Raw genomic sequence first — 25,945 nt, 5'->3', positions numbered from 1 at the left:
TTAGTAGAGACGGGGTTTCACCGTGTAGACCAGGATGGTCTCGATCTCCTGACCTCGTGATCCACCCGTCTCGGCCTCCCAAAGTGCTGGGATTACAGGCTTGAGCCACCGCGCCCGGCCATGAAGGCATTTCAAAAAGGATCTCAAGTTGACAAGAATGCAAAGTTTAACTCATTTACCTTTATTTTCTAAATACACTGTACAAACACTGCAGTATCTTATGCTACTCATTTAAAGGTTTAAAAAAAGGGTATCAAAACAAAACCAAGCACAAACAAAAAAGTCAGATCTCAAAGGTATCTACAGTATTAAAACTCTTACGATTTTTTGGGTTACCTGATAGCAATTACCAACCAAGTGAGACATAGCAGGCACTGAAACAATGGAAATGCCCACAGAGCGGAAGGGAGTGAGGGGATCCAAACTACAAGAGCAACAAAATCAACTGTGGATCCAGAGACGAAAAAATGTTCTGTGGTGTAAAGGTAATCTGGTGAGAACGATGAAAAAAAATAATCATTTTTAGAAAAAAGGAATATTAGAAATATTGAAGTAAATATCACAAAAGTCATTCTATTACAAAGGCATTAACTCCTTCCTATCAATAGAATGTACCAATTTAAAAACTTTTAGTAGGAATATATCTTCTATTTTGTAACAGAAATCAAGGGACAAAGAGAATTAGCTCATCCATACTTCCTACTCTTATTGGTTATCAAAACGTAGCCACATAAAACTGTTCATTCATTTTCATCTTAACAAAATATCATTTTTGGCTGGGTGCAGTGGCTCATGCCTATAATCCCAGCACTTAGAGACGCCGAGGAGGGCAGACTGCTCGAGCCCAGAAGTTCGAGACCAGCCTGGGCAACATAGTGAAACCCTGTCTCTATTTTTTTTTAATACATGTTTTTTAAAAAATAAAAAAAACATTTTTATACATATAAATACCATTTTTTAAAAATTTAACAAAAATATAATGCCTTCAATCTGTAATAATTTGTCATATCTCTACCAACATCTTAAAATTACATTTGTTTGTTTTTTGAGACAGAGTTTCACTATTGTTGCCCAGGCTGGAGTGCAACAGCGCGATCTCAGCTCACTGCAACCTCTGCCTCCCAGGTTCAAGCGATTCTCCTGCCTCAATCTCCTGACTAACTGGGATTACAGGCACCTGCCACCACACCTAATTTTTTGTATTTTTAGTAGAGACAGGGTTTTATCATGTTGGCCAGACTGGCCCTGAACTTCTGACCTCAAGCGATCCACCTGCCTTGGCCTCTCAAAGTGTTGAAATTGCAGGCATGAGCCACTGTGCCTGGCCAGAATTTTTTATTGTAAGTAGTCAAAATAATGAGTCTTTAAAATTATTTTTTTTGATTACAGAATCACTTTGTGCTCACTACAGAAAACTTGTAAAATATAAAAAGAAGAAAACAATGTCCCATAATCTTACCAACTAGAAACCACCATCGTAACCATTTTATTTCTTATATGGGTACTATCTTACTATTAGTAAGAATACTATTAATTAATACTTATTAACCACTTCCTTTGAACTATTCAGCTAAAAGCTTTCCAAACATTTTCATTATACCTTTACAATAATCCTATTCAAGTAGTAGATGAACATGTGAACATTTTACAGTTTTGTCAAGTAGGGTTGAAAGAGGTTAGGAAATGTGCCTAAGGTCATAGAGATAAATGGTAGACCTGAAGCCAGCATCCTTATCACTATGCCACACCACCATCAATGTACAGATAGAGACAATGCTACATACTACTCCTTGCTCCTAAAATTACAAATATAATTTTTAGATGGCTATTTAGTAACAGCACTTGGATATATAGTAACTTTACTGACTCACTCCTCTCCTGGATTCATATTGTATTCAGGATAGGTGATTCATTCAATGTAAAAATAAAAACTAGATAAATGCAAGACTTGCTTGTCCACTTCTAAATTTAAATTATAATATATAATTCAACTTACCCTTTTACTGAGGCAAATAACTGGCCACATACTGCAACCTAATGTGCAGCAGCAACAAAGGCAGCCACAAAGTAGCCAACGTACATTAACAGGAAGGTTCTTCTTAAGACAACTGTTAACTCTGTTGATGCTGGCTTTAAATTCTTCAGGAGCTACCTAAAGAAAAATTTTAAGAAATAATAACAATGCAATATTAATGTCAAAAAACATGACTGATAAGCATACTTTTTTTTAATTTTCTCAGAAAAAAACTGTCATTTTGAGGCATACAAATAGTACAAAAATGAGACACTCACTTTTCCAGTTAATGAAGAAGGGAATTCTGATTCAAATTTGTTACTCAGTCCAAATCTATTTTAAAAAATAAGAAGAATATGTTATTACATGTCATTGTTGCCAAAAATATAGAGCATTTAATTTAAAGGTCAAGTCAATAGAAAAAGCATTTTCACATACGGAGGAAGTTTAAGACATAAAATGGAAGTTTGAGATAAAATAACTGTTACAAGCAATTTATGAAATGTAACAAGCAACTATTTTAGCAGTTAAATGGAAACTTTTGCATAATGATAAGGGGCTGAATGTTAATTAACCAGCAGGATGTAAACAAAAATATAAATGGTTCATTTAATTTATATCTCAAAAAGTTAACTACAAAGCATATTATTTTAATGGGTGGGATAGCAATTTTTTCCAGCTTTTAATGTTATTGGTGGAAACAAACAATAGCTGTGAATTTTAGCAGGTGTCCTATACAAGCAATAAGATGAGAAGCAAAATGCAGGAAAAAGAGTGGGGAAGGGGAAGAATAAGGAAAAAGGGAGAGAAAAAATAAAAAAGTAGGAACGGACAAAGTGCTACCAAGAACTCTCTTAGTTCCATTCAATATCTATTTGTCAGTGCATTAGATGGTATGAAAGAAAATGTAGACATGTACTATACCTATATCTATTCCTATTACCTAAAAGATCTTTTCTTGAATCATGGTTAAAATATTCCATGGCTTTAGAATTGATAAAAGATTTAAACTATTTTCAAAGAACGGTAAATATAACAAGAAGATAAAAGACATAATAAAAACAACCTATTTTGCTTTTATCTGTCAGAAGTCTACCAGTACTTGGAGAAAAGAGAATTCATTCAAATCACAACTATTGAGCACATTCCATGCAACATTTCAATACAGCCTTTTATAGCTTTTACAGCTTCCTTTGTTTCCTTAAGAAATCACATATGAGACCAATTTTACTTTTATGTCATTTGAGATAATTTTGAAAGTTCATGTAATACACACTGTAAAGTTTCAAAGGGGGAACTCCAACTTTACACCTAAATCTAAATGGAATCTTGAAACAGGCTTGTTTTACTCATATCCTACATACATCCATTTCACTATCTCTACATTCCTCCAGTCTATAGTCATAACTCAGTGCAAACCACTCCAATCTGTTATCCTGCTTTCTCATCATCATCAAATTCAGGTTTATCTTTCCTGATAGACCTTTTCCATTCCAAACTCCTTTAACACTTTCCTCTGAAACCCTCAATCTGTTGATCTGCAGCTATCAGGATACCTCCTTACATCTTATCTTAAAAAACAAAACAAACCTTAAATACATACAGTCATGCGCCATATTAACAATGTTTCAGTCAGGACATACTTGAAGGTGGTCCCACAAGATTTTAATACCGTGTTTTTACTGTACCTTCTCTATGTTTAGATACACAAAACTTACCACTGTGTTATAACTGCCTACAGGCCGGGCGCGGTGGCTCAAGCCTGTAATCCCAGCACTTTGGGAGGCCAAGGTGGGCGGATCACGAGGTCAGGAGATCGAGACCATCCTGGCTAACACGGTGAAACCCCATCTCTACTAAAAATACAAAAACGAGCCGGGCGAGGTGGCGGGCGCCTGTAGTCCCAGCTACTCGGGGAGGCTGAGGCAGGAGAATGGCGTAAACCCGGGAGGCGGAGCTTGCAGTGAGCTGAGATCTGGCCACTGCACTCCAGTCCGGGAGACAGAGCGAGACTCCGTCTCAAAAAAAAAAAAAAAAAAAAAAAAAACCTGCCTACAATACACAGTACAGTAACATACTGTACAGGTTTGTAGCATAAGGGCTACGGGCTATATACCATATAGCCTAGATGTGTAGTAGGCTACACCATTTAAGTTTGTACACACACACTCTGTGATGTTTGCACAATGATGAAATTGCCTACCAACCCATTTATCAGAATAGTCCCCATAATTAAGCACCACACACCTGTATGTATCTTCACTTTAACCATAAACCCTGTTGAAATGCCACTCTTTCCTTAGAAATCTTCAACTACAGTTCACTCCTGACCTTATCTATTCTAAATAACTTTACCTCCTGCACCTCCATCTAATTCAGCAACCTACTCACTGTGATATATTCTGCATATTGTTATCACTTGGGACTGTATCACCTCTGAAATTCTGAACTGTAAAATTCTCCTCTTACCACTGCCATCAATCATTTCATTTCTCCCATCCTTACTAAATTTGTTTTTTGGCCTCTGGTTGTAATTTACTGCTTCCTACCCCTCCATAGCTCCCTATGACTCCATTTCCTTCCTTATTTGCCAGAACTACAGTCAATCATTTTGAATATACTCCAACAAACACCCTTAATCATCTCTAGTGTCCCTTGCCAACCCAGGTTCAATTAAATTGTTTACTTTCTTCACATTGCCTGGAGCTACTGGAGAAAAATCACATTTATAAATGTATCACCATTAATAAATACAAATATATATATTAAAAACACACATCTTATTTCTAACCTCAGTGAGTATTATTTTAATTAACAATATTTATTCATCCCCAATAAGTTCCCTTTTCCATACTCCGTAGTTGTGGCACCTGTCTTTAGGTACTCCACTTTACCCTCACAACATTTTTTTGCAAATAACCACAGTTGTCAACTCTGAGAGAAAAAAATGTCATTGAATATAAACTGCTTTACCTTCCCTCCCTTTTATTTTTGGACTTACTTTTATATCTTCAGTAATTTTACCATCTCTCAATGGAGGAAAACTTCCAAAAACTAACCATTTACTTCTGGTTGCATCTCCTCCAGTCTCCACTGCAATCCACTGTATTTCTACCTCGCTTCAGGCTACTTAAACACAGCCTACAAACCTGAATTAGTCTAGCCATCTAAGACTGTGAATCCCTATTACTTCTTCTCTCTCAATGTCTGATGGCATCTATTTCTTTCCTTCCTCAACTAATGTTTTGAAAGACTCCTTTACATTAACTATCTTTACGTTACCTCTCATTCATTATTCAAACTACCACAATCCAGGCTTTCCTACACACTTCTTTACTAATAAGACTGTTCTCATCAGAGTAGTAGAAAATCACTCTTTTCAGCAAGTCTTCTTTCATATAGCATGCTTTCTCCTGGCAAAGAGCTTGAACATCAGAATTTCTTATTTGGCACAGGCCACAGCAAATATCTCCTTTGCTATGTTTTTCATCCCTGCCAAAACCTTCTCTCTTTTTTTTTTCCAAATCTAGACCAACCAAAACAATAGTATCAGGTAGAATTTTAGCAAGACCATCCTATTTTATTAAATGGATAAGAAAAGTCACACTTCTTGTTTGATAATATAACTGTAAAATATCACCTCTAATGATTTATTTTTGACATAAACCACTTAATTTTGACAATACCTTAGTTCTGGCTTCTTAAATTCAGCGGAAGGCAGAGACTATTAGAATGAAAATGGCATATATGTTTTGTTTTCAATTGACAGCATTATAAATGTACCCACAAGTTTACATAAAAGTTTTTAAATATGGTAAAATAATTTCCTTTATTCCAAGACAAAGTGCAATTGGCTCAGCACAGTATTAGAAAGGCCAAGTTTCATCCCATAAAATAATAATTTGATGTACTTGAAAGAAGAGCAATGATTCCTGCATTGAGTAGGAAGCCGAACCCCCTTCAGACTCTAATAACCAAACACTCTATTAATCCAAAAAGCTAGAAGCAGCACTTGGATAATTTTTAAAAATATGATTTAACATAGGTGGCATCTTAATTCAGTTATCTACAAGATTAATAAAATTACATTTAAAAAATATTTTATGTTGGCAAGAAGGTCAAGATGGAAAAATATCACACACTATCAATGGAACTATAAATTGTTACAACCATTTCAGATTAATTTGGCACTGAAAATATCTATATCTTTGTCACAGTGTCTTCTCTTTAGAAATGTAATATTACCTAAAAAATAACTTGAATTGTGGATTAAATTTATGCATAAACAAGTTCATTGAATCTTTATTCACAAATATAAAAATATATCTATAACATTTTAGGAATGGTTAATTATCTCAATATAACAGAATATTAAACAACCATTAAAAATGAAATTTGCAAACCAAAAACATGGAAATATCATTGAACATAAACTTCTTCACCTTCCCTCCCTTTCATTTTTAGATTTATTTATATATCTTCTGTATTTTTACCGTCTTTCTCAATGGAAGAAAATGCTGAAGAAGAAAATTCAGTATATCATGATCTTAACTGAAAAGAACAAAAATCTCGCAACTTGATAGAATTTTCAGGAGTGCAATCTGGTAGTACATAAAAGGGGTCTTAAAAAATATTCCTACCCTGGCTGGGTGCGGTGGCCCATGCCTGTAATCCCAGCACTTTGGGAGGCCAAGGGAGGTGGATCACCTGAGGTCAGGAATTCCAGACCAGCCTGGCCAACACGGTGAAACCCCGTCACTCTAAAAATGCAAAAATTAGCCGGATGTGGTAGTGGGCACCTGTAATCTCTGCTACTCGGGAGGCTGAGGTAGGAGAACTGCTGGAACCCGGAGGCGGAGGTTGCAGTGAGCTGAGATTGCATCACTGCACTCCAGCCCGGGCCGACAACAGTGAGACTGAGTCTCAAAAAAAAAAAAAAAAAAAAAAATTCCTACCCTTTGATCCAGTAATTCTACTTTCAGAAATGTATCAAGAGAAAACAGCTGCAGTGGCACAGATATGTTAATGAATAATCAAGTATTCTGTAGTGTTATTTTACGGAGGGGGTATTAAAGACATTTTGTGTCATTTGTTGATTTTTTTAAATAACAGCTATTTTTCAGCAATGTATAGTTGCTGTTAACTAAATAATTGACGAGTTATTTTATTTTATTTTATTTTATTTTTTTGAGACAGACTCGCTTTGTTGCTCAGGCTGGAGTGCAGTGACGTGATCTCATCTCGCTGTAACCTCTGCCTCCCAGGTTCAAGCGATTCTCATGCCTCAGCTTCCCAAGTACCTAGGATTACAGGTGTTTGCCACCATGCCGGGCTAATTTTTGTATTTTTAGTAGAGATGGGGTTTCACCATGTTGGCCAGGCTGGTCGCAAACACCTGACCTCAAGTGATCCGCCCACCTTGGCCTCCCAAAGTATTGGGATTACAGGCGTAAGCCACTACACCCAGCAGACAAATATTTTATAATGTACAATACCATCCTAATTTTGTTTTCTTATTTGAATATTTTATTTGGCATTAACTAGGTATTTTAACATAAGTAAAAAGGGAAATTTGGGTTCACTAATCAACAGTTTTCTTGAATGCATTTCAATTTTTTCCATAGTTCAAGTCCATATAATCCTCTGTCCCTCTTACTTCAGTTTTTACTTCTTCTATGTTCCTTGTATCTCCTTGTATTAACAATGTCTCCTGGCATTCACTAGTGAACTATCATTTTAAATTAAGACATTTTTTGAACTCATAATGAATTTTGCCTTTTAAATGCAGAAATGCAAGAATCTGCTGCTTCAACTTGTTTTGCCCTTAATCAAAAATATATGTTCGATGTTTCTTTTCTTCTGAGTTACAGTGATATTTTTAACAGTGAAATTTTTAAAACAGAAATATCTTATAATTAAATTAATTATAATACAACAATCTGAAAAGACGCTACACAGCTCAAAACCATGTATACTAGAGAGTGTAGTCTGTTACTCTGCATGCCTAACTAGGAACTCCCTATACTTTGGCTAACTAGATCACAAGTGGACATCTGCTTTAAGAACAGCTAATCCCTGGGCTGGGTAGCAGCACATGGAATGGCAAGGCCAAACAGTCCTGCCTAACTTAGATAACATTAACTAATTCAATCAGCTCTCTCGAGGCATTTGAACATAAGACAAAGAGATGGTAACATGCAGAGCTGACAGAGAGAGGGCTTACAGAGAGGGCTTAAATTGAAGTCAAGATGTAGTAAAGCCATTGATAACTATAAGTCAAAATAAACTGAAGCCAATAGTAAGAAGAAACTGAGATCGGCAGATAAGTAATGATGGGCCAGATCAGGGAGGGTCTTGTAGAACATTGAAAGGACTCTGAAGAAGATGGGGAACCTTTGAGGGGCCTGATACAGAGAAAAGACTTGAACTGACTTATGTTTTAAAAGGATCACTATAGCAGATGTACCAAAATGATTGTATAAGAGGAGACGCTAAAGTGGAAAGGTGGAGACTGGCGGAAGAAAATATATATATATTTTTTGTAATTTAGATGGATTCTTGCTATGTTGCCCAGGGTAGTCTCAAACTCCTGGGCTCAAGTGATCTTTCTGTCTCAGCCTCCCATGTAGCTGGGATTATAGGAACATGCCAGCATGCCTGACTTAAGAAATATATTAAGTGTAAGGCAGAAGGGATACTGGCAACTCACTCCAGCCGTGTAGGTGGCAAAATAGGGCCAGATTTTGAAGACAGAGCCAAAATGTCAAGACAAAATGGATGCAGTGAAAGAGAAAGAGGAAAATCAAGAACGTATCAAAAAGTTTTTGAGCTAAACAAAAACTGCCATCAACTGACAATGGAAGGCTGCCATTGAAGTTGATTTGGGGTGTAGATCATGAATTCCATTTTGGATATTCTGGATTCTGAGACATTTAACCTGTACAAATCCACAGATACAGAGAATTTTTATCTTCCTACAGATATGACAAGACCTATGAGCATATGAACTAGAAATTTCAAACTGAACACATGGGTTATACAGATGGCACATGCAGAGAGAGCTTATTTCCTAATCCTGAACTTTGAGTTCAATGAACTCAAATTTTTAGCTACTTTTGGAGATAAAGTCATAATTATGGAAAAAAATTAACAGGCTTTGATGTATATAAATCATGCTTTACGTTTATCTGGTTGATTCAACATATGTCTGAATATCAGTGTAGCTCAAAGAGGATGGGATCTAATTGAAAGTATACTCTATTTATCCAAAAGATACAGAAACCCTGGAGTTAGAGACATATTTTTGGGTTTCAGAATAATCCTAAAAATTTTAACTCTGTAACTATATTCTGAACAATATTTGAGTTTATCCAGTTTCATGAAAGTTTAATCTCATTCAGGAAACTAGTGAAATCAAAGACTTAATTCTCTAAAGCATGTGTTAAACTTACTCTGTCATAAACCTCACCATTATACATAGTCTTATAATAATCTAGCATTAGCATTTTATCTGTTTTTAATTATTAAGGTTATAATTTCCATTATTAACAGATTACATATGTTGTTAAGCAGTGAAAGTTATACAAGTGTATACCGACGAAAATGCACAGTATAACTAACTTCTGATGACAGAGGGATGCAGCTGATCTAACTTAACAACTTTTAAATTTTCTGTACTAAAGAAAAAAATTTTTGTATATCTGATTTATACATATTTTAGAATATTCTTAATACTTCTATAACTCTTAAGAGCAAGATAATGATGCTAAATTATGTTCACTTATGCAAAATATATGGTTGAACTGATTTATAATACAGACTAACAAAAATATTCATTTCAAGTAACATTTATAATTGAGTAGTTTAGAAAAGACCAAGAAAGGAGATTGGGTACATAGGAACTCCACCACTGAACTAACCAAGGCCCACATTATGACTACAATGCAAGATCAAAGAGAATAAAACAAGAAGCTCTTGCAGGAAGCTAACTATATATAGTACATTCACTTTTTATCAATCAAAATAACAAAGTTAGGTTACCTTCAAATCCAACCAACTCCATCCAAGTAGATAGTGGGACAGAAAAAAAGCTTAAGGAGAAAAAAATTACTCTTCAGGGACATTGTGAGAACATTTCAGCTCCTGTGGATGCAACTGAGTTTTAAATGTAAGATATAAAAAACACAATTTTTTCCTCAAATCTAACGAATCATGTACTGAGGGCTGTCACATACCACATACCTTATAGCTAAAGGATATCACGTTTACGAGGGTTCCCACTTCAAAATCTATGATCCTGTGGGAAAGACTCTTTCTACTACCGGCACATGCTATTCTCTTGGCATACTAGCTGCCCCAGCATCAGAACAGAAAGTGCAGGTATGCCATCAAAATCATTCCCAGTGAACAGTTATTTAACTGTAAAAAGTAGCCAGTTATTTAATGTCAGCCTACACAAAGCTAAAATTAAAAAATAAACAGACCAAAACACACACAACAACTGAGGAATCAGACAGCAAAAGTGGCCATTGCTATGTATTTCCATACATCATAGGAAAAGCTGTGAAATTTGATGGTTTATACCCAGAATTGTAATAACTCATTTAATCTAGAGATCAACACCCTAGCTGGGGCCACTATCACATCTTATGGAGGCTACTTTAATAACCTTCTAAATTTCATCTTAATCCCTTTACAATCCTTTCTGGTCCCTACTGAACTCTCCAAACTCATTTAAAGACATTATCCCCTTTGTTCACTATATTCTAGCCATAATATAGAGGTATCCTTTCAGTTCCTCAGGCAAGTCAAGCTTGTTTTGGCTTGGAGTCTTGGTACCTGCCGTTCTCCAGATCCAGGGGCTCTTGACAGGACTCTAGTCCTTCCTAAATGTTAGCTTCCTCAGAGAGGGTCCCCCAATCACATTATTTTCAATCACAGGATCTCATCCATTTCCTTCACTGCAATTTTATCAGACAAAATTTGTCTATTAGCAGTAAACTCCATGAAGGCAGAAACTATGTGTGTTTCATTTTGGGTTTCATTATATACCTAGAGCCTTGTGCAATACCTGGCAGAAAAATGGGCATTTAACAAATACTCATTAAACTACTTATCAGGAAACCTCAATGAGACAGCTGATAATCAAAGATTAAGCAAAACATACTCTGATAAAACAAAGTAAATATTGTAAAACCCAAGTACTAAAACCCAAGCATCTACACTCAACAATCAGAATGAACTTGTCTTACTTTATATGCAGTTCAAATAAGGCTAGCTGTTTTACTTCCAAGTACAGCTGATCAATTACAAAGAGAGAGGAAAGTAAACCAAAAAGAACAGCCCACATATGAAATTTAAATGAAAGTGCCATTTAGAGAAAGTTCTCAAACTCCAACATACCTCAGGGCCATTAAGGCATCACTGTGTATCAATCTGATAGTCGTTTTTGATTAAATGATTCCTCTAGTCAATTAGATAATTCTGATCTATGCTCAGAGTCTTGTTTTAAAGCAGAAAAGCATACATCACATTTTAGACTGACATCCCACAAAATGGTAAAGAGCAACCAAAAAATGTGCATGCAGGGTTAAACATCAAAGTATGTCATAAGTAATAATTTGTTGAATGCCTATTAATTAGATAAATTCTGACTCACACATAACCTCTAAGGTGGATACTATCCTCTTTCCCAGAAGAAAAAACCGAAGTTGGGAAAGGTTAATTTGCTTATGGTTACTGTTAGGAAGTGACTAAGAATTGAAACCAATTTGCCTAATATCAAAGACCATACTTTTTTCACAGTACCATCTATTACTTTCCAAATATGTCTGACAGAATCACACAGCACTCTTACCAAAACTAAAAATCCCTAAACTCTTCCCTTCCAGACCCAAGATTCTGATTGGGTCAAAAGTCACACACACACACACACACACACAGCACACACACACACACAATCTTACACGGAAGGCACTAAAAGGATACTTAAGAGCATCTGTTGCTACATGTTATATTTAAAGCTTAATTTTATTAAGAATAAAATCTAAATTGCTTTATAGCAGATTAGAAACCTAAGCCAGACATAGCTATCAGTTATTTGAAAGATTTCTTTCTGAGTATACAGCTAGCCTAATATCCTCGGCCTTTAACCTGTTAACAGTATAAACTCCAGCTGGAAATCAAGAGTAGATCTCAACTTAATAGTATTATTCTTTAGAGTAATATTATTTATTTAAATTATTTAGAATAGTATTTGATTATTATCATAATTACATATAATTTACTTTTCACCATTTAATCCCTCTTTTCTACTTAGCTAGTCATATAAAATTTTAAGTACTAATCAATTTCATATCCCTTGGTAGGCAAAAATCCAACACTGAACTCTTTGGACCAAAATGTCATATAAATTCTCAAATTCAAATACAGTAAAAACTTTGAAACCTCAGTTAATTATCATAGTTCTCATTTCTTCAAGAAAATCTATGCATTAAGTTTTAGTAGTTGGTCCAAATAAAATGCATAGAATTTTTTCTTCATATTACCAAAGATATGTCCAAATTATAATCAAATTAATTTCCTCTCAAACCATATGGGATAAGAAAAATCTCTGGGAGGCCACGCATGGTGGCTTATACATACAATCCCAGCATTTGGTGGGGCTGAGACAGGAGGAACACTTGAAGCCAGGAGTTCAAAACCAGTCTAGGCAACTCAGTGAAGCCCCATCTCTACAAAAACCAAAAAAAATTTTTAAAAAAAAATTACCTGTAGTTCTAGCTACTTGGGAGACTGAGAAAGGAGGATCACTAGAGCCAGGAGGTCAAGGCCACAGTAGGGTGTGATCGGGCCACTGCCCACAAGCTTGGATGACAGGGCAAGACTCTGTCTCAAAAAAAAAAAAAAAATCTCTTGAGAAAAAAAACAAAAAAGAGTTATAAAAAAAACTACCTTAATTTGATAATTTCCTCACAATTACTAGATTTCATTTTTCAAAACAGAGGAGCCATTTATCTTTTCAATGTGATAAGTAGTCTATTATAGAATATTGTTTGCCTTTGTTAGGAGGTGCAGAAAGAGAAGAAAACAGTGATTCATTTAGCAATTCTGACAAAATCCAAAGATGTATACAATTACTTCATTCATTTAGAAAATATTATAGGAACTATAGTATTCTAGACACTATATTAAAGAATAAAGAAAGATCAATAAACACAACCTCTGCCCTCAAGAACTTTATATCCTGTGGAGATACATCAATGAGACCTTCAAAAATTTGAAAACAGAAACCTTAATCTTTAGAAAAAAATAGAGTATGTCTTAAATATTATGCTGGGTGGGAAAAAGAGGTCGGAATTATAAAGTTTAACAAAATTGCTTTATTGAAATGATTCTGTAATTTGGCAACTCACATTCAGGTCTCTTACTGCTAACCACAGCATCTAGTAGCAGTCCTGAAATAGTGACACATTTCAAGACAATTTTTTACTAACTCTACCATTTGAAAAATCGATAAATACTAAGGTGTTCTTGTGATGTCTCTTATTCAAAAATCATACTCCATCCCAATATACTTTCCAAACATTTTCAAGTCACATTTCTAAATCTTTAATCTTCCATAACATATCTGGAATGAAAACAAGCAAAAAGTGGTTTCCGACAGCCATTGATAAAAACTGGTGTTGAAAGATAAGGAATGATTTGTGGAGATGGTAAGATTACACCTCAGAAGAGAGTACGTGAAGACACAGTAAAATTACAAGAGAATAACATTAGAAACAAACCTCAGCAAAATAACTTGACTCTATGACAGGGCTTCAGTTAGAAGTCAAAGATCATACATACTCTAGGAAAGCCCCAAGTTTGATTCTGATATAAGAAGGGTAAAAAGTGGGGATGGGAGCAAATAATGTCTGTTACAATGATAGATTACCTAGGAAATATTGGCCTAAAACTACTTTTAAATTCTAACTTTTAGACTGACACATCTTTTAGAGTTATCACTGTGAAAAATGAAACTCTTCAATAAATGATCAACATATTTTGCAAATATATTTTGAAGCATAAGGAACTCCATAATTTTAAAATATTAACCAATCTGATCAAGACTACCTAATAGTCTTTTTACAGTATTACTGTTGCTTTTAGAAACTATTTTTCCTCATCGTCAGTTATATGAGAAGTCACCATGAAAGCAAAAAGGAAATCTACTTTTAATTGAATCATAAGTGTAAGTCTTTTAGGTTACATGTACCAAAATATTATGCAATAATTTATCATTTATCTTCCTTCCTTCCAATACCACTTTCCTCAAAATATGCTTCTGCACAAGATTTCTCCATATTGCTACATAGAAATCTAACAATGAAGGGAAATATTATACTTAACAGAAGAATGTCAGAAAAGAATACTGATCATGAGAGAAGTATAAAAAATAAGTCTGATTTGGGGTCAAGATGAAAACATTTGTATTTAAAAAAAGGAAAATATTTGTACTAAAAGCCACTTTAAAGCAGACTCCAGGCAAATTAGACATGTTGCATCCTATGTCACAAAAATCTGATTATGCCTAGAGACCAACCTAGAGAATGGAAGGTAACTTTCTTTCTCACATCACCACAATGACATGCCAATCATGTCACGTGAGCATACAATAGTTTCTAAAATAAACAGTAATACTGTAATATTAAAGTAGAAAAAAGTAATATTAAAGTAGAAAAAAAGAGCAGAAAGGCCTACTCAAAGTTACATCTGTGAAAAACATATGGATTCATCTATATCCTTCCAGACTGATCTAGACTACAGATGATTCAGTTTACATGGTCAATTACTTTCAAATTGGTAAGGGAAGACTGCTCTGATCAGCACCTCAGTTAAAAAAAAAAAAAGGTGGGGGAGGGGGTGTGAGGGGCAGTGACAAACTTAGCCAGTCTTACTACAACTGTTCTAATAGCTCCTCCCATTTATATTTAAAGCAAGAAAAACTGAATGTGCGCAACAGTCATAGTAACACATATGCACCAATTCTAAAAACCTTTATAGGTGCTAACTGGGCTATCCATTGGCATGGTGTGCTAGTGTGCCTGGGAATTATGCATGACAGAGCCATGTTAAAAAAAAAAAGTTTTGTATTATTACCTATGTGCCACAAAACAGGCTTAAGTTTTCAATGCAGAAAGATCCTTATTGTCATCAAAATACTTCAAACAGTAATTTAAGCACACACACATTGCTTAGAAATCAAAAATAACACTAAAGTGAATCACTGTTATGTTTGACAACGGCAATTCTAATTTTTTAGTACTTTGTTTTACACCTGTTTCTCAAAGTGTAAAACTATATCTGAGGAGGAGAATAATAAAAACTAGTATCTATTGAACATAGTACCACACATGGCAATAAATTCTTTTCATGTACTATCTCATTTAATCCTTAATAATCTTAAAAGGTATTGACTGTAACTACTCCCATCTCAACTAAAGGTCATGAATAAACAATTTATCCAGGAAGTAGCTGAGACAGATTTTAACCCAGAGCCCAGAACCAAGATAAATGGGAGAAGAAGGAAGTTGCTGAGGAAGATCAGAGATTTAACTCCCAATGTAAAAATGTTTATTGATGATAGATAATCCCTCCCTATAACCTGGAATAGTTTTCAATCTTGGCTACACATTAGAATCACCTGTGAGACTGTATTATTTGTTTATTTATTATTTTAACTATCCACGCCTAGGACCCTCACTCAGTACTTGGCCTTCAACTGGCCTGGGGTGGAGCAAAGACAAGGGTCTTTTTTAAAGCCACCCAGGATTCTAATGGACAGCTAAGTTTGAAAACCACTAATAATTCTTTGCTACCCTATTAATCTCTCCAGGTAGCCAACTACAATCAAGTTTACTGATTACTTAGGTTCTGAGCACTTTGTCCACTATTACATTTTCCACTTTCAACAAAGTGCTTAGTTTTTCTTCTCCTTAACAGAGGTAACATTACAACTACAGCGGCGTCTTTTTAAATGACAAGATTTAGCTTTTCTTTGATATTAGGAAAGTAGAAGGAGGGATAGACGGCATGACAAAGTTTGGAAATCACTTCTTTAAGCATCCACATACTCCTGAGGCTTAAAACAATGCAAAAAGATCATAAAAGTCAAAATAAAATCAAATGGCAGGTTATGAATTCTGTGATATATGTTAAAAGTTTAATATCCATGATATTTGGTTGTATTTCTTAAGCTGGTGACAACACTTAGAAAGTGTTATTGTGGTGATAAATTCCACTGTCTTGTCATGGTGCTGTGATGGCAATTATGCAGTGTTTTTACCCTGTTAAGTCACCTGAATATAAACTAACAGGTGCTAAAGAAATCAAAGCATTACATAAGCATACTCAAACAACAATACGGCTGGTCATAAGAGAAATGCAATTATTTTGCTGACAAACTTGTATGAGAAGTCTTACTGTTTTCCTAAGTTATTCACAGCACATCCCACTCACTCGTCACCAAAATATAATGAAGACTATTCCAGACATTTTCAGACTTGCTGGCTCTTTTACTGAAAAGTTGAAGAAGTACAGAGATACCTGACAAGTATGGAAGTTTGATCTATGATTTGAACAAGAGACCTAAAATGGGAGAGTATCAATACATCAAGTGGTACAAAACTGTGGACTTCATAGAGAAACATTACAAAACTTCCTGCTTCCGGACAGCTCATTATTTGGTTCAAGTCTTCACATTCCTTTATTTGTCATGGTCTTTCCGAAAGCTTTCATTCCTTATTGTTTAATACCAAACTTTTAATGTTACTAGTGGGACTTTCCAAATTAAGAAGCCCCAACTTCAGGACTACAGTTTTCCCTCAGTAACCTGAGCAGAGTGTATGTCCCTCAAGTAGTTTTTTGTTGTTGTTGTAAACATATTTCTTTCTGTACATCTTAAATTTGTGTTCAACTATATATTTTTATCACGTACAACTACAAGAAATTGCATTAGCTGTGCGGAAATATGTGGAAGAACTGGGAGAACTGTGGGTATGTGTGAAACAGACACGACAGGGAGCTTCGCTGCCAATTGTCACTGGGGTCTCACACGACCCGGATCTGGCCTCTGAGCCATGTCACTGGGTGCAAAAGCACAGAGAACCACAGGATAACTGGGCGAGAAAACAAGGAGGCTCCCTGGCAATACACCCTGAAGGGGAAGGGTGGCCCGCAGGACAGACCCTAATGAAAACCCGTGCCTACTGGGATCGTCACATCGCCCGGGCCTGTAGGGCCTGCTAAAGGGGTGTGTGGAGGACGAAGGACAGCGTCCGTCCCCACTTCGGAGACCCAAACAAACGAAAATAAGCCAAGTTCTCACTTCCTGGTCGCCGACTCTTTCCGAAGGCCATCGACACCCGACGGACACAGGGGAAATCGGGCTCCCGTGGAGTAACGGGGCCCACCCCAGCCCGCACCTCCCGCCCTCGCCCTTCTCCGGGCCTTACACGGTGACGTGACCGGAGCCGCGGACGACCACCGGGTCCGGCGAGTACTTGAGCAGCTGCTCCTCCAGGGCCCGCTCCTCGTCCTCCTCTTCCTCATAGATTTCGTCGAAATCCGCCATCCTGAGCCTCCGAGCGCCCCTGCCCAAAGGGGCCTGATTCCCGGGATTGGCGCCGGGGTACCCGCGGGCGAGGCGGCTGAGGCTGAGGGTCGCCGCTGCCGCCGGCTCCGAGGCCGCGGAGTTCGCTGTCGGCTCTCTCGGCTCCGGCTACAGAGGAGATGGGGTCGGGACAGTCGCCGCCACCGCCGCCGCCATTACCATCAGCAATAACAACAACACAATGTCAACATCCGCCCAGAGGCCAACACCTCTACAGGCACAGACGCCGCTGCCGCCGCCGCAGCAGCAGCAACTCAGGCAACCACAGCAACAGCCTGAGCCACCCGCAGCGGGAGCAGCCGGCTACGGCATCGCGAGACTTCCCGGGCCTACGGGTGGGCGGGAGCGTGCGTGGGCGCGTGGGCGCGCGGACTGGCGGGCGGGCGGGCGCGCGCACGTGCGGCCTCGCTCGCTCCCAAGCCGCCGTCTTTCCTCTGCTACCACCCGCGGACGGCGCCCGAGGCGCGCGCTCCCGCCGGCGAGGCCCCGCCCTCCAGCTCCTGGGTCGCGGACCCGGGGGGCGGCGGCTCCGCTGACTGGAAGCGGTGACCCACGACTCCGACAACGCAGCTCGGAATGTCCAGTGGGACATTCAGTTCCCCAAAGTCATCTCTAACCAAAACAACTGAAAAGAAAAAGCCTTGGTTGGAATAGACACATTTTTGTGCGTGTCATGCCGGTTTCTCTAATAATCGCATCTCGCTTTTTCTCAGGTTTTGAGTCTATGATGAGTACCAGAGTCTCTTTTTTCCCAATTTCAGGAGTCCAGCAGAGACATTGCAAACATTTGTGTCCACCACAGGATTTTCCAAGACATCTCCAAATTCAAACGTCTTGTCCCTTGATCCCCTTAAATATAATCCAATATATGAGGCCAATGATGCTGGTATTTTTTTTTTCTTACAAGAAATCTCACAGTAGTCATGCTATAGGAAAAAAAAAAAAAAACTGATCAATTATCTGGATTCCATATTAGAAGACGCAGTTTCTTGCCCTAGCTCCCTCACCAAACATAACCTGGTGTGTGTTGTTGTTTCCTTAAAACCTTAGGGAATCCCTTTCCTTTTCTTACCAGTTCCTACCACAAAAAAGACCTGAAAGAAAGGGAGGAGGGGAGGAAGAAAAGGAGGCAGGAAGGAAGAAAGGATAGAAGGAAGGACGAGAAAGAATGAAAGAAGAATGGGAGGGAGAGAAAAAAGGAAGGAGGGGAAGAAAGAAGGAAAAGGTTTAATGGAGTCTACTTATCTGCCTTGTAACAGTTGAATGGTCACTTCAGGTACTTGGTATCATTAAGGATATAAACAGTACAGGGGAAGGGCTTCTGAGAAGAGAGTCCTGGACAGTGAGGACACACCATGGGAGAAGAAAGGATAGTTCTACTGAGCCCAGCGCTGGTCAAGCTATTCTCCAAGTGCAGTGTTCATGTCACAGTAGTCAGCTTTAGATGGGTCACTGTTGACGTGGAGAAAGTGCAAAGGAGGTCAATGAGGACAGTGAGAAATGCCAACCTCCTATTGGAAACAACTGAAGCAAATTGGTGTGGTTAGCCAAGAAAAGATGAAGGAAAAATACAGTAGTTGTATCAGACTTATCGTATGCCTCCCTGGAGGATATTGGTTCATTCAACAATTATCTCCTGAACTCTAGCTATGTGGCAGGCACTGTGGGCATGTGTGAATGAGGCACAGGCCCTGCCTTCTGGTAGCTTATCTATTGTTAAGGCAAGCAATTGTCATCTCTGCCAGGGGCTCCTGGAGGAAGACACAGGGAGTGTCAGTGGGGCACACAGGAGGCAGCTTCGTCTGGTATTTAATAATGTGGGTTCTGGAACCTGAATACCTGGCCTTGAATCTCAGCTCTGCTACTTACTGTGCGACCCTGGACAAGTCATTCAACCTCCCTGTTCAGTACCTGCCCTGTTGGGATGCTCAGCAGATTCAAGGGCTTAAGATCTGTGAAGTGCTTAGAAGAGGGCCCAGCACACAATAAATACAGGGTGATAATAGGTGATGCTTAAGGCTCCCCAGCTTATCAACCCTATGAGGGTCACCACAGCATTATGTAATATTTTACTGCTTATAAAGCACATGCATAATATATCATTTAATATTCCCCTAAGAACCTGTGAGGTGAGCAAAAAGGGTGTATTTATTTTCAGATATGCTATGTTTCAGAGATGCTATGATATGCTATACTTCAGAGATGCTATGTGGCTTTCTCAAGGCCATGTGACAATTTAAGGTTTAACAGTCTAATTGAGTGCACTGGGTGGGCCAAGCTTTCCTGAATGTCTTTTTGGTTTTTTTTAAAGACAGAGTCTCACTCTCTCACCCAGGTTGGAGTGCAGTGGCACCATCGTAGCTCACTGCAGCCTTGAACTCCTCAGCTCAAGCGATCCTCCCTCCTCCGCCTCTGAATTTCCTTCTTGGCAGGAGCCAGGAGACTAGTGGCTGCACTCAGTTAATGGAAGAGCTGCAAATGGGAAGATAAGAAAGAGAATAAGAAAGGTCAGTATATCCTGGCACAGCCCACACCTGGCTGTGGCTGAGAATTCACCTTTATGTGGAAACAGTGGTCAAGATAAGGGGCTGGTGCCCCAAAGTATCTAAATCATCACATAGCTGACAACTTCCCAAAGATGGAGGAAGCGACACAGAGCTCCTTAAAACTCTAGCACCTTCCACAGTTCCTGCTTCAGAAAAGGAGCTTAATAAATGTTATCTGAATTGAGATATAGTGTTACTAGTGCTCTTTCCAGAACACTGTGACTTAATTAGGCTTCAGAGGACTGTGAGAAGCTCACCCTTATCTTCACACTGGCTCGATGTGGGAGAAATGTTCTTATTCTAAGATCTATTCAGCAGAGAGATCTTTGTAACTCCCACTGCCTGGGTATACGATGGAGGGAGGGAAATGCCTTTTCTTTTTCTTTTTTCCTTTCTGTGTGTGTGTGTGTGTGTGTGTGTGTGTGTGTGTGTGTTTTCTTCTTTTTCCTGCTCTGAAAAACCTGTCAGAGCCAGCAAAAGGGTGTGGGACCTAGGAACAAGGCCAAAGGGGTGAGTGAACATGAGTCAAACATTTTCCTGATGAGAATTGACATCATAATTCCAACCCCCCACCTCCCCTCCGCCCCACCAACCTTCCAAGATCCAGTTTCCTGTGAAACTCCTTCCCCCAATTGCTTCCTGGAGATAAGCCGCTTTTCCAGGATTCTCTCCCTCTGTGTCCAGGTACTCCCCTGCACCTTGCTAAGTGCCCATCCCTCCATCGCCTCCTCTTCATTGGAGTTTCTCTTTACATTCTTGCCTCACATAGTTTTATATTTACCTTCAGACCAAATGGCTCAAAACCAAACTGGATAATGTCTCCAGGCCTCAGGAGTCAGCAAGACTTGTTTTTAAGGCAAACATTCCTTAGTTAATTCCCTAGATTTGAAAACTTCCCAGTTCCATTTCTACCTCGCAGAATGGCCATTGGCAGCCTCACCTTTCTAAGCTTCCTTTTCTTCATCTTCTAATGGAAACTATGTCATGGGTTTCTGGAGGATCAAATGAGATCATGCGTGTACTATGGACTGAATTGTGTCCCCCATCCCCAAATTCATATGTTGAAGTCCTATCCCTCAATGTTATGGTATTTGGAAATGGAGCCTTTGGAGGTGATTAGGTTGAGATGAGGTCAAGAGGCTGGTACTCTCATGATGGAATTTGTGCCCTTATAAGAAGAAATACTAGATAGTTTGTGATCTCTCTGTGCCATGGGGACATGGAAAGAAGACAGTCATCTGCAAGCCAGGAAGAGGACTGTCACCAGGAACCAAATTATCAGGAACTGTAAGCTAAATTTCTGTTGTTTCAGCCACCCAGGCTACAATGTACTGAATGTTTATATCCCCCCAAATTTGTATGTTGATATCCTGGCCCTCAAGGTGATGGTATTAGGAAATATTAGGGCCTTTCAGAGGTGATTAGGTTATGAAGGCTGAGCCCTCATGAATGGGATTAGTGCCCTTATAAAAGAGGCCCCAGAGAGCTGATTTGCCTCTTCCACTATCTTCGAACACAGCAAGAAGACAACCATCTATACAAGGACGAAGACATTCACCAGACACCAAATCTGCCAGCCATTTGCTCTTGGACTTCCCAGTTTCCAAAACTGTGAGAAATAAATGTTTGTTTATAAGTCACATAGTTTATGATATTTGATTGGAGCAACCCAAAGGGACTAAGACACAGCCTATGGTATTTTGTACAGTGGCCTGTTTGTGTGGAACAAAATACACTCAATGTGCTTTTTCCTGTTCTCCCACTTAACAACCACAACCAACACAGAAGACCTGTGTGACCAGATGTGTGGGGGGTTTTCCCCACCAACAAGCAAGCAATCAACTCTGCAGTGGGGCACCAGCTGTATGTCCTAATTCAATTCCAACACTCTCTACCTGGAGATAGCATCACATCCCACAGGGTGAGGGCTCAGTTGGCAAGACTCCACCCTCCACTTCAAACACCAGTCACAAGTCCAGGTCTCCAGAACTTCTGACTGACCGGCTATAAACTGGGGTTCCCACAACACCCTCCTCAGGTTCAACTAATTTGTTAGAGTGGCTCACAGAACTCAGGGAAACAGGTTTACTGGTTTCTTAAGAAGGATATTTCATTTCATTTCATTTATTGAGACAGAGGTACAATCACCACTCACTGTAGCCCAATATTTATTTATTTATTTATTATTTATTGAAACAGAGGTACAATCACCACTCACTGCAGCCTCAACCTCCCTGGGCCCAAGCAATGCTCCCACTTCAGCTTCCCAAATAACTGGGAATGCAGGCATGCACCACCACACCCAGCTAATTTTTATATTTTTTGTAGAGATGGGGTTTCACCATGTTGCCCAGGCTGGTCTCCAACTCCTGGGCTCAAGTAATCTGCGCACCTTGGTCTCCCAAAAGTGCTGAGATTACAGGCATGAGCCACTACACCCAGCCAAGAAGGATATTTTAAGGGTTACAAATAAACAGCCAGATGAAGAGACACAGAAGGTGAGGTCTGGAAGGGTCCTGGGTGCAGGAGCTTCTGTCCCCACAGAGTCAGGGTGCTCTGCTTTGCCAACACATGGATGAGTTCTTGTTCACCTCCCTGTAATCCTCCATGTGTTCAGCTGTCTGGCAGCTCTCAGAATCCTGTTCCTTCTGGGTTTTATGGAGGCTTCATTATGTAGGCATGATTGATTAAACCACTGGCCATTGACTTAATCTTCAGCCCCTTCTGGTGACCAGCTCTCATCCTGAAGCTACTTAGGAGCTGCCAGCCTACAGTCAACTCACTAGCATACAGAAAAACATTGCTTTGGAGTTTCTAAGCATTTTAGGTGTTTTATGCCAGGAAACAGAGTCAAAAACCAGATACGTATTTCACAATATCATACAGCCCAAGCTGACTTGAGAAAGCATATAAATTCTCATTTGTTCACTCATTCATTCATTCCACAAACCTGCATTGAATGCTTCTCATGTGTCACACACTGTGCCAGGAACTAGAGATTTAGCAGTAAACCAAACACAGCCCCTGCCTTCGTGAGCATAAAGTCCACTGGGGAGGACTGACAGATAATTATAAAAATAAATAACTATTAGAATTGTGATCAGTTCTGTGCAGAAGCACAGGGGTCCACGGGAGTAGTAAACCCACCTAAATCCAAAAAATCAGGATTTATTCTCTGGAAAAATGACATGTAAGCTGATGAGCTAAGCAAAGGTATGGAGGTAGGGAAGTAGAGAGAAGAGAGGAGAAAGCTCCAGACAGTGGGAATAGCATGTTTAAAGAGCTTGAAGTAGAAAAGAGCACAGCTCAAATGAGGTACAAAACAAACCCAGTGTGGGTGGATCATAGTGAGGAAGGCAGAGCCAGACTGGAGTTGAGGTCAAAGAGGCTGGTGGAAACTTGGTGGCCTTTGTAAGAAATCTGAAATGCACCGGGCGCGGTGGCTCAAGCCTGTAATCCCAGCACTTTGGGAGGCCGACACGGGCGGATCACGAGGTCAGGAGATCGAGACCATCCTGGCTAAACCGGTGAAACCCCGTCTCTACTAAAAATACAAAAACTAGCCGGGCGAGGTAGCAGGCGCCTGTAGTCCCAGCTACTCGGGAGGCTGAGGCAGGAGAATGGCGTAAACCCGGGAGGCGGAGCTTGCAGTGAGCTGAGATCTGGCCCCTGCACTCCAGTCCGGGCGACAGAGCGAGACTCCGCCTCAAAAAAAAAAAAAAAAAAAAAAAAACTAGCCAGGGGCGTGGTGGCGGCCGCCTGTAGTCCCAGCTACTCGGAGGCTGAGGCAGGAGAATGGCGTAAACGCGGAAGGCAGAGCTTGCAGTGAGCTGAGATCTGGCCCCTGCACTCCAGCCTGGGCGATAAAGCGAGACTCTGTCTCAAAAAAAAAAAAGAAAGAAGAAATCTGAAATGCATGCCAAAAGCAAAGGAGCCGAGGATGTGAAGCCAGGCAGTGACACTATCAGATGTGCATTTTTATTTTTTATGTATGTATGTATTTATTTATTTTTTATTTTATTTTATTTGAGACGGAGTGTACTCTTGTCGCCCAGGCTGGAGTGCAATGGCACAATCTCAGCTCATTACAACCTCTGCCTCCTGGGTTCAAGCGATTCTCCTTCCTCAGCATCCTGAGTAGCTGGGATTACAGGCATGCGCCAGCATGCCCGGCTGATTTTTGTATTTTTAGTAGAGGCGGGGTTTCACCATGTTGGCCAGGCTGGTCTTGAACTCCTGACCTCAGCTGATCTGCCCAACTCGGTCTCCCAAAGTGCTGAGATTATAGGTGTGAGCCACCATGCCTGGCCAGATATGTATTTTTAAATCCCCAAATGGGAGACCAGTAGTCCAACCTAGCCTGCATGCACCACTTGCTAGCCTGTTCTGTAAACGGCACACATTCTATAACAACACTCTCAGGATTTTCAGTAAATCGTATCGGCTCCATCCTCAATACATGTGATTAGGTTAAGCTGACCATATCCCCAGTTCCAAGAGTGGGCGTGTGACCCAAAATTTGCAGGTTGTGCCCCAACCTTAGAGTTTTTGGTGCCCATGGTATAAGTGATAGAAAATAGCACTACTGCTCCAGTGCTTTAGGATTAATGTATGTGCAATACAACTATGCAAAAGGCCTTTAGGGAGCAACAGAGATCCTCTTCAGCTTCCATATAACTGTGGCCACTAAGGGAGAGGGAAGGAAGATGATCTAAACTAGGCTGGGAGCTTCCTGAGGGCAGAACCAATTATGCTTAGAGAAAAAGCTAAATGTGTACATAGACTGAGCATCCTTAATCTGAAAATCCAAAACTTAAAATGCTCCAATGAGCTTTTCCTTTGAGTGTCATGTCAGCACTCAAAAAGTTTCAGATTTTGAAGCATTTTGGATTTTGGATTTTTAGATTAGGGATACACAACCTGTATAGCACACATAGTATTCCAAGCACTATTCTAAACACTTTGTACAAATCAACTCACTTAGCCTTATAAGCCTTATAAGCATCCCTATAACAGAGGTACCGTTTTCATCCCTGTTTTAGACATTATAAAACTGAAGTACAAGGAAGTTAGGTAACTTGGCTAAGGCCACACAACTAGTAAGTGGTAGAGCCAGATCTTGAACTAAAATAGGATCTTTCCTCATCCCATAATCTTACCACTATGCTACATCAGTCTTAAACACCACCAGAGAAATATTTGGGTTCCTTACATCAGTCTTCCTAACACCTACAACAGTGCCTGCCATATAATTAGTGCTTAATAAATATTAAATGGGGTCAGGCACAGTGACTCACGCCTGTAATCCCAACACTTTGGGAGGCCGAGGCAGGCAGATCACGAGGTCAGGAGTTCAAGACCAGCCATGGCCAGCATGGTGAAACCCCAACTCTGTTAAAAATAAATACTAAATGGATGGCTACATGTATAAAATCATATTTTCCAGATCATTCCACGCTGTGTATACACATTTGGTTCAAAGTTGGTCCCTAAAATATTTTTATAATAAATCTATGAAATCCATGTGGTTTCTCTTAGATTTCCCTAGAATAATATCTAAATCTAAATAATAATGATACCTATAAAGTATCTAATTTAGGCTGGGTGCGGTGGCTCACGTCTGTAATCCCAGCACTTTGGGAGGCCAAGACGGGTGAATCACGAGGTCAGGAGATCTAGACCATCCTGGCCAACATGGTGAAACTCCATCTCTACTAAAAATACAAAAATTAT

At 39.3% G+C, this 25,945-nt stretch overlaps 1 protein-coding gene across 1 annotated transcript in view; it reads right to left on the bottom strand.

The window, feature by feature from the left end:
- The window catches only part of CHIC2 (cysteine rich hydrophobic domain 2), a 55,364-nt gene extending 37,354 nt beyond the window's left edge, over positions 1 to 18,010 (bottom strand). The window contains exons 1-3 of the mRNA XM_033214690.1: positions 17,509 to 18,010; positions 2,293 to 2,347; positions 1,997 to 2,152 (exon numbers count right to left, since the gene is read on the bottom strand). Coding sequence (XP_033070581.1) covers positions 1,997 to 2,152; positions 2,293 to 2,347; positions 17,509 to 17,627 — 330 coding nt within the window. The 5' untranslated portion in view covers positions 17,628 to 18,010. The remainder of the gene's footprint in view (positions 1 to 1,996; positions 2,153 to 2,292; positions 2,348 to 17,508) is intronic.
- Between the last annotated feature and the right edge of the window lie 7,935 nt (positions 18,011 to 25,945).

Source organism: Trachypithecus francoisi, unplaced genomic scaffold (genome assembly GCF_009764315.1).
Source record: "Trachypithecus francoisi isolate TF-2019V2 unplaced genomic scaffold, Tfra_2.0 Lachesis_group1, whole genome shotgun sequence".
Taxonomy (NCBI): Eukaryota; Metazoa; Chordata; class Mammalia; order Primates; family Cercopithecidae; genus Trachypithecus; species Trachypithecus francoisi.
The sequence above is the reverse complement of the archived record's forward strand: the minus strand, read 5'-3'. Positions and strand labels throughout refer to the sequence as shown.